The sequence below is a fragment of the Mobula birostris genome, chromosome 30 (assembly GCF_030028105.1).
Source record: "Mobula birostris isolate sMobBir1 chromosome 30, sMobBir1.hap1, whole genome shotgun sequence".
Lineage (NCBI taxonomy): Eukaryota > Metazoa > Chordata > Chondrichthyes > Myliobatiformes > Myliobatidae > Mobula > Mobula birostris.
This window is the reverse complement of record NC_092399.1, coordinates 15,510,379-15,528,683: the sequence shown is the minus strand read 5'-3', so window position 1 is coordinate 15,528,683 and position 18,305 is coordinate 15,510,379. Positions and strand designations below refer to the sequence as shown.

Sequence of the window (18,305 nt, the reverse complement as noted above, 5' to 3'; positions counted from 1 at the left end):
GAGGTTCATGAAAATGACTCTGGGAATAAAAGGGTTATCATATGAGGAGCGTTTGGTGGCTCTGGCCCTGCACTCGCTGGAATTTAGAAGAATGGAGGGGAATCTCATCAAAACCTATCAAACGTTGAAAGGCCTAGATAGAGCGGATGTTTCCTATAGTGGAGGAGTCTAGAGCCAGAGGGCACAATCTTAGAATTGAAGGATGCCCACTTATAAAGGAGACAAGGAGGAATTTCTTTAGCCTGAGAGTGGTGAATCTATGGAATTAGTTGCCACAGGCAGCTGTGGAGGCCAGGTCATTGGGTGTACTTAAGGAAGAGGTTGATAGGTTCTTGATTGGTCAGGGCATGACAGGATATGGGGAGAAGGCAGGAGAATGCAGTTGAGAGGGAAAATGGGATCGGCCATGATGAAATGGCAAAGCAGTCCTGACGGGCTGAATGGCCTCATACTCCAATCTCTTATAGTCTTTTGCAATAATTTCTGTGGTGAGTAATGTTGAACGCTTGTATGAAATATTCCCATTTCATTGTTTTGTGATTAGCTTTCCAATAATTGGCTTTATCCAATATACGGTTGTATTATTGTTGTCATGTCCCCAAACATTGCTGTAATATGATAGCTGGCCATATGCTAATCTCACTTGGTCTAGATGTGAATGAAAATGAAAGGAAAGGGCAAAAACAGAGCTCAGACAATAAGCAGAGGAGGACTTAAAACCAAATCTAAAATAAAAAGCAGTGTTGCAAAGGCAGAAGGATGATATAGAAAAGGCAGATGCCATAAACTCACAGGAGGTGGGAAGTAGCTGTTCCTGAAAGTCCTGGATAGAGTGGATGCGGAGAGGATGTTTCCTGTGGTGGGGGAGTCTAAGCCTAGAGAGCACGCCCTTAGAATAAAAGGGCGTCAATTGAGAACAGAGATAAGGAGGGATTTCCTTAGTCAATGAATCGGTGGAACTCATTGCCACAGGTGGCTGTGGAGGCTACATCACTGGGTATGTTTAAAGAGGAGTTTGGTAGGTTCTTGCTTAGTATGGATGTCACGAGTTAAGGTGAGACAGCAGGAGAATGGGATTTAGAGGGGGTAATAAATCAGCTATGATTGAATGGTGGAGCACACTCCATGAGCCGAATGGCTGAATTCTACTTGTATATCGTGTGGTGTAACCATTCAGATCTCATTAACCTGCACAACACTAGTCACTACCTCAGTAAAGCAATATGATGACTACTGACCACTTTGACCCCCTTTGCGCCATAATAGACTTTGTTTTTTTTTTCTAATTTTCATCTTTCTTGTATAATTTTGTATAACTTGTGTTTTCTTGTGAACATTGTGTCTGATGCTATGTGCCTATGATACTGTTGTAGATAAGTTTTCATTGCACCTGTGCCTATGACAATAAAATTAACCTTGATTTTCACCAGACGACAACTGGAACACTGTTGAGGCCAACAATCTTCTTCCTATCTCATGCTTTCAACCATTTCTTACTACCTTCTGGAATGAATTGAATTGGCTTCAAGGGGCACGATGCAGGCAACGTATTTCACTGTATGTTTTGATGCTTCGACATACATGTGGCAAATAAAGCTAACCTTTGTCCTAAGGAGGCTAGGATGGTTAGGAATGCTTTAAGTTCATCTACTGCATTCTTTTCCTAACATACCCATCAACGTAGTTTGGAGTGTTCATGAAGCCCTTCATTCAGCACTTAAATGGCCACTATTAGTTATAACTTGATGCGGCAGGATTCCAAAGTTTTGATCTGTTCTGTGTGTCGAGGGATCATTTAACCCTCAAACTACATGGCACTTCCATTCTGATAAAACAGGTTAATTCATCATTTCTTGATACACCCAATGCTCCTTCCTTTCACAAACCATACTAATTTTTTTTCCCCTGGTTGCTTTCCGTTTTCCTAAATTTCCTGCTATATCTTCTTGAGTAATAGTTTCCAACCTTTTCCACATGACAGATGTTAAGATAACTGGCCTGTGATCCAGCTTTCTGACTCCTTTTTTTGAATAAAGGAGTTGTAAGAAGACTAATCTCAGGATTGCATATGGTGACATATATGTACTTTGATAATGAATTATTTGAACTTAGTACTTACATTTACTATTTTCATTCAAATGGGGCAATGCCCAATTCAAAAGGAATTAAAACCAATGCAACATTTTACTTCTCCTAAAACACTAAGACGATGTCTATTATAATTTTTGATGCATTACTTTCTGGAAATCTTGATTATCTCACATCAACCATTTCCTCTTTATCCACAGCACGTTATTTCTTCATGGAAATCTAATAAATTGATCACTTTTCTTTTTCACCAAACCATGTTAACTTTATCTGGTTACCTAGATTTTTTTCTAAATGGCCTGCTGTGCAGTGTTGCAGTAGCCCCTGATATTTTCCCCATGACAAAGCTAACTGGCCTGTCTTTTCTAGTTATCTGTTTCCTTTGCTATTTTCCACTCTAATGGATCTTCGCCCATACAGATTATGAAGACACGCAGTCCTCTTTTATTGTCATTTCGTAATGCATGCATTAAGAAATGATACAATATTTCCTCCAGTGTGATATTACAAAACACAGGACAGACCAAGACTGAAAAAACTGACAAAATCACATAATTATAACATATAGTTACAACAGTGCAACAATACCACAACTTGATGAAGAAGTCCATGAGCACAGTAAAAGTTCAAAGTCTCTCAAATGTCCCACATCTCACGCAGACGGGAGAAGGAAGAACTCTCCCTGCCATGCCCGACCACAGTCCGACTCTGAGTCATCCAAAAACTTCGAGCTCTGATCAGCTCTCCAATACCGAGTACTGAGCGCCATCTCTGTCCGAACGATTCGACCTCAATCTCGGTCACCAACAGCAGGCAAGGCCGGGGATTTTGAGGCCTACCCTCCGAAAGATTCCCGACCACGCAGTAACGACAGCAGCGAACGAGCGTTTCAGAAATTTCTCCAGATGTTCCTCTGTGCTTTCACGTCCCTCTCTATCAAATCAGAATTGTCCATGGCCCCTATTTAACAGATACGATATCATTTTTCATCGGAGGGCTGCGCTCTCTCTCCTCCCACCATATATGTGAAATTTTGAAATCCTAACACTAATGGATAGCTCACTGAAGGTAGCTGTGGACTGGAAAACTGTGATGATGGTTGCATTGATCAAGAGGAAGGAAGACAAAAATCTGGAAACAATAGTAACACACACAAAATGCTGGAGTAATTCTGCAGGACAGGCAGCATCTATAGAGAGGAACAAACAGTTGACATTTTGGTCTGAAACCTTGCATCAGGTCAATAGGCCTCTTAGCTCAATCATGAAAAAACTGTTCGTCACCATAGAAGTTCAATGGAATCAAAATAAGTCAACATGGCTCTATCAACTGTACATCACATTTGATAAATTTGCTAGAGTTCTTTTAAGATGAAACAAGAGGTCAATAGAGGAGAACCTGTAGATGTGCTATATTTTGATTTTCAGAAGGTGTTTGAAGAGATGCTCAATGAAATGCTAGCACAAAAAATAAGAACTCATGGTATTAGAGTAGGTGTGTTTGGATAGTTTGAAGATCACATAGACGATAGAAAGTTGAAATAAACAGACCTTCTTCAGGCTGGATGAATTTAACTAATGTGGTGCCCTAACAATCAGTTTTTGTTCCTCAATTATTTATAACTTCTATTAATGATGAGGAGGAGGGAGCAGAGTGCAAGGTATCTAAGTTCTGTGATGGCAGAAAAAATAATTGGGAGGTCATGCTGCCATGAGGACATATGGGCTCTACATCAGGTTACATGCAAGTTAAATGAATGGGTGACAACTTGGCAAATGGAGTTGAAGATGGAAAAGGGTGAGGTCATACACTCGGGTAAGAGGAATCTAAAGCCATCTATTACCCAAGTTGAAAAAGGCTGCAGGGAAATGAAGTACAGAGGGAACTAGATGTCCTTGTGCACTAATCACAAAATGTCAGCCAGCGAGTGGTAAAGAAGTCACATGATATATTGGTCTTTATAGCTAGAGTGTTGAAGTTTAGCTATTGAACAGTATTTTTACAGTTGTGAAAAGTACTGATGAGGCCACATCTGGAGTACTACACACAGACTTTACTCCCCTGTTGAAGAAAGGATACTCGGTCATTAGCGGCTGTCCAGAAGAGATCCACCAGGCTAATTCCTAGGTTGAGAGGGTGGCTAAAGAAATTAGATTTAAATTTGTTGGAGTTTAGAAGAATGAGGGGTGAGCTTGTCAAAGCAGGTAAGATAATAAGGGAGCACATGGGGTAGATTTTGAAGTGGTTCTACCGGTAGGATCATCTTTAACGGGAAGACCCAGTCACAAGATTAGGTCATGGTCATTTAAAACAGACGTGTGTAGAAACTTCTTTTCATAGAGGTTGGTGACTCTCTGGAATTCTCTGTGCTGAAGGGTGTGGGGGCTGGATCACTGCCAGGGAAAGCATATAAATTTCAGAAAGATCAGGAGATTGAAGGCTGTGGTTAACTGGCAGAGAAGAGGAGATGAGGTTTGAAGCAGATTAGCCATGATCGTATTGAATGGTGCAGCAACCCCGAAGAGGGCGAATCGCCTAGTTCTTTATTCTTAAGTTATTTTGGTAACTTTTTTTTTTTTTTTTTTTTTTAAGAAGTCCCTTGGATATATTAGTCTGGAGCTTCACCATTTGCTCTGGAAATTATAATTTTCCTGAGCGTAGGGCTTCAGTATTGCAGCTGGGATGCTGTAAAGTCCTGCAGCTTTTGTTGCAGTCAGCATCCTAAGCTATGTCTGGAACTGAACAGCTGTAGGCTGATTCCTGTGATAGTGGAGATAACAGGAAGAAGCTAGAAGAAAAATCTGCTCAGTCATTCTGTGGAGCATGGCTGCAAGTGCTTCCGACTTGTCCTTAGTGCTGATATGCTGGGCCCCACCATTGCTGGGGATGGGAATGTTTCTGGAGCCGCCTCCTCTGCTGAATTGTTCAGCACCGTTCATGACAAGATGTGATAAGATCACTTATCTCTATCCACTGTATTTTGCTTTTGCTGTTTTAACATGCACATCGTCCTTCGTAGCAACTTTACTATGTTGATACCTCATTTTTAGAAATACCTAGTGCTGCTCTTAACCCCTACTGACATCAATGGATCTGGGGTTGAGAGGGTGAACAGCTTTAAGTTTCTTGGCATCCACATCACTGAGGACCTCACATGGTCTGTACATACCAGCTGTGTGGTGAAAAAGGCACAACAGCGCCTCTTTCACCTCAGACGGTTGAGGAAGTTTGGTATGGGTCCCCAAATCCTAAAGACTTTCCACAGGGGCACGATTGAGAGCATCCTGACTGGGTGCATCACTGCGTGGTATGGGAACCGCACCTCCCACAATTGCAGGACTCTGCAGAGAGTGGTGCGGACAGCCCAGCGCATCTGTAGATATGAACTTCCCACTATTCAGGACATTTACAGAGACAGGGGTGTAAAAAGGGAAGGATCATTGGAGACCCGAGTCACCCCAACCACAAACTGTTCCAGCTGCTACCATCCGGGAAACAGTACCACAGCATAAGAGCCAGGACCAACAGGCTCCGGGACAGCTTCTTCCACCAGGCCATCAGACTGATTAATTCATGCCGATACAATTGTATTTCTATGTTATATTGACCATCCTGTTGTACATACTATTTATTAAAAATTATTATAAATTGCACATTTAGATGGAGACGTAACATAAAGATGTTTACTCCTCATGTTTGTGAAGGATGTAAGTAATAAAGTCAATTCAATTCAATTTTTCTCTCCTCAATGAACCAGGATTAATCCCCTAGTTTGAAAACAATTGAACGATGAATGTGTGGGCTATGAGGTTATACACCAAATCGTGAAGGTGGGCATTTCTTCTACTGCTGAAGTTCTACAGCACCTCATGGATACTTAGTTTTGAGCTGCCACTACACTGTAGTGCCAACAAAATAATAGCACCAATGATGTTGCAAGTGTCCCCTGAAAGAATTCACATTTAAATTCCTGGTTTAACAGGGCTTGTGTGCATACTGCAGTCAGATTGAGTGAGCACTCCCGCTTATCCATAATTGCTAACGGTTACTAATCAACTACCTGCACATGGCAGAATACCAACTCTTAGATCAAAGTACTTTTTTAAAATTAAGGAATGGATACCGGTATTTCAACATTAAAAACATGCATTTATGTAGCATATCTAATGTAATGAAATATTCCAAGACATATAATAGGAATACCATCATTTTGGCAAAACTATATACAGAACGAAGTATCGGCTTGAAAAAAGAGGGAGTTTCTGATCAGGATTTTGAAAATAAGCTTAGGGGTTTAAAAATGTTTTGGTAGAGGAGTTCTATGACTTACCTCCTTGCAGGTGTAAAATGTCTTTCAGTGGAGCAGCAGTTAAAATCAGGAACTCAATGGAAAAAAATTAGATTTTGCTCACTGTTCGCGATGTCCACTCGTGTCTTCAGGGCACGGAGACTTTCCCTAATCCGTCACTGAGTTGATTTAAACACCGGCCCGGGTAGACAGCAAAGACAGCGTGTCGGTTAGGATGAGAGCCGATTTTGCTCGTTCTTCGCGACAGTCATCTCCATGGCGCTGAGGCTATGGAGGCTGCTGCTCCGTGCCCACTAATATGACGAACTGCTAGGCGAAGCTTTGGGCCTACTCTGGGCTGCTCCAGGGTTTGGCTCTGAGGACTCAGTTTTGGTTCGGAATGATGTTGTTCGCTTCAATTGTTTGGATGACTTGTAGTTTTTCCCCTCTTGCGCATGGGTTGGGTTTTTATTTTAATTTTTTTTTCTCTCTTTAAATTGAGTTCTTCCAGGTTTCTTGCTTTGTAGCTGCTTGTGAGCAAGCAAATCTCAAGGTTGTATAATTTATACATTCTTTGATAATAAATGCACTTGAATCTTGAAAGTTAAAGAGTGCATTGATCAAGAAATCTTGTAAGGTTAGATGAGGTTCAAAGTTCATTTATTACCAAAGTAAGTATCCAGTATATAACTCTGAGACTCGCCTTCTCCAGATAGCCACAAAACAAAGAAAACAAAGAAGTCATTCAAAGAAAAACATTAAAACCCTCCCTGGCACAAAACTTTAAGATTGCCCCAAATTAAATTGCACAACAGCAACAAGAGCATCATACGCCACCCCCCCAACGCAAAAAAACAAATCGGGCAAACTGCGAGTACATCAAACCCCAACTCCCCCCCGCACAAAAAAAACTTACTGATGGCTCCAAAATTAGATCGCTCAGACACAATGTTCTCTCTAAGGTGTGCGCGTGCACACATCTTTTGCTACTTGCAAGCAAAGGAATTTAAACTGCGCACGAAAGGTTGTCAACCTCTACCTCGTTGGCATGTTAAGTATATTTCACGATCGCACACAATCTCATTTCCTTTTCCAGTTTCTGATGTTGACAGCATGGAGTTTGTGGTGATTTGTCTGCAGATTTTGGAATTGGTTTATTTATTTTGGTTTCATTGAAGAAATGATTCAGTGTGCACATTTTATTGTCACTGGGCAAAACACTACACAAGCTTTTTGTGCACTCGGGTCATTACAAATTAGAGGGAACATTGCTCAGATGACAAAAAGAAAGAACGGACAAAAACACAGAATATAAAAGACAGAAAACTGAAGAGAGTCCAGTCCAATCCATAAATTGCAGAATTTTGGTAGCATCCTCAAGCCTTGAGGGAGACCACTCGAACACAGAGGCAGAACAGCGAGGGAGATAAGCTGTCTCACACAGATGTGATGCAGAAGGGGGTGAGAAGATCATGGATGGATTTGAAAGCATGAAGAGAACTTTAAAACTGATGTATTGTCGGAACAGGAGCCAGTGAAAGTCACTAAACACGTGAGTTAAGATGTATGAGTTTAGAGTGAGTGCAAATTACAACAAAGGTGAAGGGGCTGGTCATGACCCTATTGGAACAGTTAAGTCCAGTGTGAGCGACAAAAAATAAAGCTCTGAGCAACAGATACAACAGGAGAGGCAGAACTGGGCAGAAACAAACAGCTTAACTTACAAAGCTGATTTATGGATGAAAATGCAGCCTTTGTTGGATGTGCACAAAATATACTGGAGGAACTCAGCAGGTCAGGCAGCATCTGTGGAAAAGAGTGAAGGGGAAAGATGCCTGAATTAAATGGTGGCGGGGGGGGGGGGGAGGAGGAGCGGAAAGGGATTGGCTAGGTTATAGGTGAAGCTAGATGGGTGGGAAAGGTCAAGGGCCAGAGAAGAAAGAATATGATGGGAGGGGAGAGAGGATAATAGGAGAAAGGGAAGGGGAGGAAGCCTGGGGGGGTGGGGGAGTAATAGAAGTAAATAGTAAGTAATAGAAGCAATAGAGTGGGGGTCAGAAGGCAATTGGGGGGGGGAAGTTTTGGTTCACCTGAAGGAGAAATCGATATTCATGCCATCATGTTGGGGGCTACCCAGATGGAATATAAGGTGTTGCTCCTTCACCTGAGGGTGGCCTCATCTTGGCACAAGAGGAGGCCAGGTACTGACATGTAGGAAAGTGAAGGGGAATCAGAATTAAAGTGTTTAGTCACCGGAAGTCCTGCTTGAACATTTTCCTTTCCCTACTGCTCCTATTTGGTGGCACGCCCAAGATGCCAACCAGAACAGGTGCAGACCACTAATCATACGGTTGCCAAATATTGCTCACCAAGAACAGAGATATCCGGTGGCACAAAGTAGCGACACAAACAGACAGGGTGATGAAGGACATTGAATACAGGAGTTGGGATGTCATGTTACAACTGTACAGGTTGTTGCTGTGACCACAGTTGGAGTTTTGTGTGTAGTTCTGGTTGCCTGGTTTTAGGACGGGAATCATTAAGTCACAAGGATGAAGAAAAATATTTTACAAAGATGTTACTGGGGCTATAAGATGGAGCTATAAGAAGTGTCAGCATAAGCTGGGACTTTTTTACTCTAAGGCCTTGTTGGTTGGGTAGTATTCAAAACCATGAGGGGTGTGAATACAGTGAATGGACACACTCATATTGCCAAGGATAGGGAAGTCTACAGCTAGAGGATATATATTTCAGATGAGAGTTGAAAGATTTAAAGGAAACCTGCAGTGCCAGTTCTCTCATCCAGAGGATGGTGGGTATCTGGAACAAGCAGCCAGGGGAATATTTGAAAGGCATGTGTCCAAGTACACAGATTGAAGAGGCCTAGTGGGAAATGGGCCAAATGCAGGTGAATTGGACTAGCTCAGATAGACACTTTGGTTGGCATGGATGAGTTGGGGCCAAAGGATTCCTTCCCTTGCTGTTTAGATGTATGCAGGGACAGACTTGGTGTTTGGGAAAGGACAGGATGAGATTGTGTGGATGTACAAATGGATGAATTGTGTGCCCTATAAATGGGGTTCAGACCTTTGTATTCATTTTGAACTGTCATCCCTTCTTGGTCTATTCTGTTGGAAGTCACACGGAGGCAATTTACGGTGCAAGGCACATCAGCATCCAAAGCCCTGGTCAAGACCTACTTTAACATTGCACTCTACAAATGCGGAGAGTGACTATGGAAGGCCTAGAATGACAGATTATCTACATGCTCTCACATTGCATTTCTAATTATTGGCCCTCGGATACTGCATATATTTTTAGATGAACAGATGTAACCATTATCCTGTACCCTCCAGAACTTTTTCAGGCATTGTGAATGCTTGCTTACTTGTTCCCAGGTAAAATCTTAATTATCTTCTTAAATAGGCACAAGAAACAGCAAACATTTACTCTGGTGCATAGTAGACATAAATATTGTGAAGGAATCAATTTCTCTGCGTATTTGCAGTCCAGGAATCTAGCGACAGCTGTGGCACGTGCTGGTGAGAAGGACGAGAGCGTTCTGTTTAGTATTTGGAAGGCAGGGATTTCTCAAAAGAGCATGATGAAGATGGTCATCTTGGCTAAAATCATGTTATTGTGACTAACCACTGATTAACACACACATTTAATTCTCTCATCAGGTAGCTGAGAAGTCTCAATCTCTACCTTTGTGACAGCAAACAACACTAAAATGTCCCTACTTTCCTATTGCCTGCTCTGCAAGAGTAACCTGTCCAATATGTGGAGGACTGTCAGTCTTTCTGTCCCCTTAAGCAAGTAAATTATACAGAAGGATAATTTAGGAAATTAAAAGTGCATGTTATCTTGGGTGAAGGTAATGGTCATCAGTTCTTCTGCTTACTAAATGTGGAAAGTCTCCATTGTGCTGATGGCCATTGGGGTGGCATGGTAGTGCTATCAACCTGGGTTCAATTCTGCTGTTGTCTATAAGGAGTTTTATGTTCTCCCCGTAACTGCACGGATTTCCTCCGGATGCTCCAGTTTCCTCCCATATTCCATAGATGTATGGGTTTATGGGTTCAAGGGTTCAAAGGTTCATTTAGGGTTAGTAGGCTAATTGGTCACATGAGTGTAACTGGGCAACAAGGGTTCGTTGGTCCGTTAAATCTTGTTACTACACTGTTTCTCTAAATAAAAAAAAATAAATATTGGGGCATCCAGTACTTTCAGAAAGAGGGAACTTAAAAGATTGACTGGAATGATTCCAGCAATGAGGGACTTTACCTTTGAGAAGCTTGACTGGTTCCTCATCAAAGAGAGGAAGTTGAGAAGATATCAGAAAGAGATAGGTATTGAAAATTATGAGAGATCAGATAGAAAGAAGCTGTTTCCATTGGTGGAAGGATAAGAACCAGATTACATGGAACTGTGGAATTCAAGTGGAAACTGATAATCTTTTTAGGGCTAAGGGTGGCAGATTGAGATGAACACACAAATAAACCCAGTATGGATTTGAAGGGGCAAAGGTTGACTTTGCTTTCTGTAACTTGTTAACTCACGTGTGACTTCCTCAGAGAAGTATACTTGGTTGATGTCTTCCTAGTCTTAATCAACAGTGGCGTAATTGTTTCAGATCCCCATAATCTCACTTGGTTGATTACCTCATAGTACGGCATGACAGGAAACAGTGATCTTCCCATGACAACAGTGTGATCTTTTCATAATCTTATTTGGATTAGTGTGACTGGCAGATGGGTGATTGTTTCTGATGGAAACATACAGAGATAGTTGAAATTAAGAGCTACCTCCACTGATGTTGCCTACTCTGTCAGGTACTTTACGGCATTTTAGTCACAAGAGCATGGGAGCAGACCAATTGGCTCAAATTGTCCATCCCGACTAAGTTGTCTAATGGAGCTAGATACATTTGTCCCATATTCTTTCCTCTCCATGAACCTGTTTAAATGTCTTTTAAATGTTGTAATTGTACCACTTCCTCTGGCAGCCCATTCTACATACCCACTCCGCCTTCCGTGTGAAAAGGGTGCCCCTCGAATTCTTTTTTAATTTATCGAGATACAGCCCGGAATATGCCCTTCCGCTCCTTCGAGCCACACTGCCCAGCAATCCCCTGATTTCATCCTAGCCTAATCACGGGACAATTTTACAATGGCCAGTTAACCTAACATCAGGTACATATTTGGTTCATGGGAGGAAACCGGAGCACCTTGCGGAAACCCACACGGTCATGGTGAGAACATACAAACTCCTTATAGGAGGCACCATAACACATCGAGCTAACCTCTCATCTCAAATCTATGCCATCTAGTTTTAGATTTTCCTATTCCCGGCAATAAGACTGTTACTATTCACCTTACTTATGTCCTCTACGATTTTATCCACCTTTGTAACGTCACACTTCGGTCGGCACAGAGGAATAAAGTGCTTGCTTACCCAACCTCTCCTTGTAATATAGTCCCCAGAGTCCTGACAATGTTCCTGTAAATCTTCTTTGTACTCTTTCCAGTTTAATGACCTCATTCGTGTAAAGGATGGGATGACTAAATCTGTACACAACAACAGCTTGGGAGGTGTATAAAATCACAAGGAGCATCCAGATCACAAACAAGAGAAAAATCTGCCGATGCTGGAATTCCGAGCAACGCACACAAAATGCTGAGCTCCCCCAGCTGTGTGTGTGTTGTCGGGGGGGGGGGGGTGAATGCTCAGTCTTTTAAAGGCGGGAGGGAGAAAGATTTACAAAAACACCTTCTTCACTCAGAGTTTGGTGCATCTCTGGCACAAGTTGCCCAGAGAAATTAATTGAGGCAGGTGCATTTCAAACACTTTTAAAGACATTTAGGTTAAGGCATGGCTAGGCAAGGTTGATAGTGAAGTGGACACCGTAGTCAGCAGGAATGAGTTAGGTCCCCCCTTACCTTAGTCGGCGGGAATGAGTTGGGTTCCCCCTTACCGTAGTCAGTGGGAATGAGTTGGGTTCCCCCTTACCTTGTCTGTATTCAGTGGGGGTTTCCAGCGCCTGTGGAAGGTGAGGCTGCGCCTCCCTCCGCGGTCTCGGCGCCAGATGTCGCAGCGCTCCGCCTTCCAGGCGCGGGGAGGTGCTGCGTGAGGGCAGGTGACGGAGCCGGGCGCCGGGCGCCGGGAGCCGGGAGAGCGCAGGCGGCTCTCTGCTCTCTAGCTCCCCCTCGGTGCGGTCACACGGGCTCCCGGGGAAGGGTCTGGCCTGCCAGACGGAGTCAGACTCCGGGCGGCGCTGCTACACACACAGTCCGTCCGCGGGAGCGGCCATTCATCAGCGGAAAATAAAAAGGGGGCAGGAGGCGGCGGGGTGGAGAAAGAGAGGGAGGGAGAGAGAGTGAGAGGTTCATCCAGGGGAAATCTCTTGCAGTCCGGTCCAGCTCCACTCCCGAGTCTGCGGCGCTGCTTGACGCCAGCCTCGGAGCCCGTGTTGTGGTGAGGGTGAAAGCGGCCCGTCGCAGCCGCTCTTCGGCGCCGGGAGCGGCGAGGATCCCGGCTGGAACGCTCCCACCATGGCCGGCTATGTGCCGGGTCAGATCCCCAGCACCTTCGCTGAGGAGAAGGAGTACGTGCAGGCCTACGAGGACGTCCTGGAGAGGTACAAAGGTAATGAATAACTCTTGTGGAACCACCGCATCCTGGTGGGGAACCAGCTTCCCTTCTATCGCCCGGCGTCCGCCCATAGCCTCACAGAATGGTTAGCAACATATTTTCCTCCCCTGTCTGTTCGCACTGCCGAACATTGGGATGCTGCTCATATATTTTGTTACCCCCGACCCTTCGTTTTATCTCGTCCGAGGTACGAATTAATCGCCAGAAAAGGTTGCTTTGGTGTTGGTGACACGGATCCAGTGTAAATTGTTTAAATGCCCTCCGTTTGTAAATGGGGAAACCTACTTCCAAACCCGGCTAGGCTTTGATTCTCAGTTTTGTTAGGGCATAATTGTTCGTCAAATTCATGACGCCGTCGTTTCTCGTGTAAGTGATATCCCAGTGTTAATTTTTTACACCGTAATGTATTTCTGAGAAATATTACTGTGTTTGGAAGATTTTTATTAATTATCCCTGTGCGGATTATTTTAAAATGCTGTCTGATATCCTTCTATAAGCCTGGTATTTTCTGTCTGAAAAGTGGATTAGTATTAAGATTCACAAGAAGAGCAATGACTCTCAAATTAATCTCTTTGTCTTTAGATAATGTTATCAGCAAATTACCATTTGGTGTGATGGGTTTGCTTTAAGCTGTACTGCATTAGACAGATATATTTCATACAAGGTAAACGGTTGGACTCTGGATAACGTTTTTTTTAAATCGGAATAATTTTCTTCCTTTAAACCATAACCTGTGTCATTGGGTGGTTTTGCGAGGTGTGTCAGACCTGTCTTGGGAGGCGGCTGCATTGCAAGTTCAGACTTACTCTAACAATAGGAAAAGGATGTTTCTGGACTGGTGATATGTCTCAGAAATTCGCTTCCTGATGATGTAATAAATCTGTCAGCCAAATCTGAAGCTGTTTGGGACCGTTCTATTTCCAGAGCGAAACTTGTAGTTGAAATTTAAAAAAATAACAAAACCGCAGACAAAGATATCCCGTGTTGAAATCTTCCTGCATACCCAGATTACTTGTGTGGCGGTCTTTGACGTTTCCTATTGTACTTAAGGTACATTGTTTAGCGGTTCCTGATTTCTAATATAGCACCATCTTAAACTACAATAGTTATAATATATTCTGCAGCGGTTAGTAACTTAATATGCGCTCCTAACTGTATATAATTCATATCACATTAAATTGAAGTATTTTAGAAATACATTTTAACTCGTTACAGTAATGCAGTATCCCTTTACCTTTCTACTATGCTCCAAGTTTAATCTGGGCTGTTGGGAATGAGCCACTCTGTAGACGCATGCGTATTAGCCACGGGGCCCGGGGTTGATTGTAGGTTTAGACACAGGTTAAATGCTAATATCAACATCCGGGGTCCAAAATGTGATTGGCTTGTGACCAATAATTGACATTTGTTTTAAAGAAAGGTTCTCCTCTACAGACCAGAATAAATTGCTTCCACTCTGGTTCAGAGGTGGAACCTGTGTGATTGATGTGGGAACATCTGATATTGTCCCACAAGGGAGGCGGCGTTTGATGGTTCATGGGTGTTGTGTGCACTTTGCCATTTTCCCTGGGCTTCTCCATTCCTGGCAGAGATAAGAGGTTCAGCTGCCCACTGTTTCAGTTGGGGCAGCAACAACTCCTTGAACAGTGTTCAAGGAGTTCCTGGACTTTGAAACTAGAAACTTTCAGGATGTATACAGTATTGTATACATTCCTCTGACATTAAATGTACCTATTGATTGATAGAATGGAGTTCAAGTCTGCCATTGTTCAAAGTAAATTTATTATCAAAGTGCATAAATGTCGCCATATACAACCCTGAGATTTGTTGTCTTGCGGGAATACTCAGTAAAGCCAAGAACCGTGTTAGAATCAAAGACTGCATCCACGGGGCAGTCAGAGTGCAAAAGACAACAAACTGCAAGTACAAAAGGAAAAAAAAAAGTAATAATAATATCAAGAACATGAGTTGAGTCTTAGAAAAATGGGCTATGGGTACCCTAGGTAATTTCTAAAGTAAGTACATGTTCGACACAGCATTGTGGGCTGAAGGGCCTGTATTGTGCTGTCTGTCGGTTTTCTGTGTTTCTGAGAGTCCTTGAAAGTGAGTCCATAGGTTGTGGGAACAGGTCAGTGATGGGGCGAGTGAAGCTGAGTCAAGTTATCCCAACTGGCTCAAGAGCCTGATGGTTGAGGGGTAGTAACTGTTCCTGAACCTGGTGGCGTGAGTCATGAGGCTCCTGTACCTCCTTCCTGATGGCAGCAGCGAGAAGAGAGCATGACCTGGGTGGCAGGGGTCCCGGATGTTGGATGCTGCTTCCCTGCAACTGCGCTCTGCGTTGTATTGTTGGAACTGGGCTTCAGTTTGAGGAGCAGGGATGCATGTGTTCGATTTCTTTTAACATAAGGAGCCTGAAGTGCACAGGTAACATGGCCGTGGCTGAGTGGCAAGGAGAAGAATGGGAGATCATTTCTCTTGCTGCTTGAACATTAAAATCTGTGCAATCACACTCTTACTCTCTCTCCTTCAGACCCCTTTATTTCCTTACATATTTGTTCTCTCTTCCCTGCCTCCATCTCCATCTCTCTCTCACTTAACCCTGCCTCTCCCTTTTTCCCTTTCTCTCTCCAGGTGATCTCCTTGGCCCTCTGGTGAGCACGTTTAATTGAAGATATTTGATCATGAATATTTTGGCTCCATCAAAGCCATCAGGATCATGAACCAGTGGGGATAACTTCATTCAACTTCACTTCCATCATAAGTACCATAGTACAGGCAACTCCTGCATTACGATAGATTGTGTAATCAACATTTGCCCGTGTGGTGCTCACAAATCACTACCAAAAAAATCTAGCTTACAGAATAACAATTCATTGTTACAAAATTTATGTGGGGGGAAAAGTAAAAAGTAAAGGATTTTTTTTGATGATTGCACTACGGACCATCGGAAAACTGTCTCCAACATTATCACTGACCTCATCAACTCTGGAGAATTCCCATCCACTGCCATCAGGCTCATAGTTCCCTAATCCTGCACTGCTTGCTTCTACCTCCTAACCGAGATCCACAAGCCTGACTGTCTGAAATAAGCCTAATGTCTCTGCCTGCTCCTGCCCCACTGAACTTGTGTCTGCATGCTTCAACTACATTCTATCCCCCTTGGCTTAGTCCCTTCCTACCTTCATCTGGGACACTTCTTGTGTTTAAGTTTTTTATACTCTCTTGTCGTTACACAGACGACGTGCCTTGGTGTTACGGAAAATTATTATATGGATGATTTTCTAAGAGCACAAGCCCCACCGTGCACTGTGTGAGTTGTTTATAAATCCTAGAAGAAATTTGACTTTTATTCATTTAACTTTACATCAGCAGATTGAGAGGTGATCTATGAGAAATGTGCAAAATTGTTAAAGGTCTTGACTGGGCTGATGCAGAGTTGATTTTTCCCTGGCTGGGGTATTCAGAACCAGAAGGCAGGATCTGAAAATAACAGGTCAAGCAGAGGCGAAATTTCTTCATTCAGTGGGTAGTTGTCTTTTGGAGATCTTTACCAAATATCAGTCATTGAGTGGGAAATTGAATATTATAGGAATTGAGGGATTTGGGATGAATGCAGAGGAATTAAAAGAATGGCAATGATCTTGTTGAATTGTGGGGTAAGCATGAGAGCCTTATTTGTTTTGCCCTGAGGTTTGAAGGTTGAACTTGGCTTACAAGGTGCTGACTCCCAAAAAACTGCTAGTTTCTGATATCATTTTAAGTCATTTAGAAACATAATTTGAATGCCTTCCAGATTTCTTGAGTTCAGACAGTTTCCATACTACTGGGGGCAAAGGAGAATCAGTCAGGAAGAGCAGCTGGAGTGAAGAGTTGACATTGTTTGGTCACTGAAAACTTTCCTGAAGTTTTTGTCAACTTCACCGAATATTTTTAGCAAATGTGCTATTAAAATCTACAATGCACTGAATAATATTAAGCCATCGCATCAAAAATAGTTGCATTTTTGCACCTGTGGTATAATTACACCATTTGTCAAATTTCAGAGATGCTCTTGAAAAGGTTTTGAGTACGCGTTGAAAAGGTTTTGAGTACGCTTTGAAAAACCATGGTTTCATCTGCTGATTGTCTGATATTTTTATAAATATATATTTGATTGTTTTCAGATTTATTTGTGGCAAGCCTATCAATGATTTATTGAAGAGTAGTCAGCCCCTGCTGTGGTTTGGAACTCGTTATTTGCTTTGTGTTACTGGATTGGCTCTACGTCCCTTCATGCCTTTTGTGTTGATATATTTCATATCTTGTTGATTTTTTTTGGAAATATGAAGTTAGATCATGACAATATGGGGCAAGATGTTGGAAATCTGGACTACTAAATAATAAAGTTCATGAAATACTCCGTGTTTTTTTTGGTTTTTCTTGTGTTCAATTTGTGAGCTCATGAGGCAAGAGAAAAGTGTGATTCTAAGCCCACCTGCAGTGTATTTCCCTGTCTTGTTGGCTATTTAAAGATTTTGGCCGAATTCTATACTGTATTGCTAAAGGTTTTGTATTCAATGATACTCCCAACTGAAATGGAAATCAATGTTCATATTAATTTTTTTTTATCAGAGTTATTGCAAGTCATTGTTTAAGGCATTATAGCTATTCCTGGCTGGAGTATCACAATACAGCACTTGCAACTTGCCATACCTAAAATATTTGGTCTGTAAGGAAAAAGAAATCACTTCAGAGTGTTGTACATTAAACTGATTCATTGAACAAGAGAACATTCTCAAAAGTGTGGCCAAAAAGGTTGCATGAAATTGTATGTCATACTCTGATAGATCTTGTGATTGTATTAATGGATGGAATTCAATTTTTGGGAGGATTGGGGTAGAGAAGAATTTTTATAGTTCTCACAATGTATGCTGGCATTTCTTTCATACTTGGAGGCTGCATGGCAGTGTAGTAATTATTATAACTGTTTACAGCGCCAGTGATAGGGGTTCAATTCCTGCCACTTTCAGTCAGAAGTTTGTACATTCTCTCTGTGAACATACGGGTTTCCTCCAGGTGCTCTGGTTTCCTCCCACATTCCCAAGACCTTTGAGTTGGGGTTAGTAAGTTGTGGACATGCTGTGTTGGTGCTGGAAACATGGCAGCACTTCAAGGCTGCCCCCAGCATGTCTTGGGACGCTGTTCATTGACATAAGTGACACATTTCACAGTATGTTTTGATGGTCATGTTATAAAGGCTAATCTTACTGGTCATATCTGGGGGGAAAAAAAAGAA

The 18,305-nt window shown here is 42.5% G+C and overlaps 1 protein-coding gene across 18 annotated transcripts in view; it reads left to right on the top strand.

Annotated features, from left to right (window-relative positions):
• Window positions 1–18,305, top strand: part of macf1a (microtubule actin crosslinking factor 1a) — a 590,515-nt gene that overhangs the window by 43,640 nt on the left and 528,570 nt on the right. The window contains exon 1 of one of the 18 annotated variants that reach the window (XM_072247352.1): window positions 12,570–13,024. The exons of the other annotated variants lie outside the window; for them this stretch is intronic. Coding sequence (XP_072103453.1) covers window positions 12,931–13,024 — 94 coding nt within the window. The 5' untranslated portion in view covers window positions 12,570–12,930. Of the gene's footprint in view, window positions 1–12,569; window positions 13,025–18,305 lie in introns of those variants that run through there. 18 annotated transcript variants of the gene reach the window in all.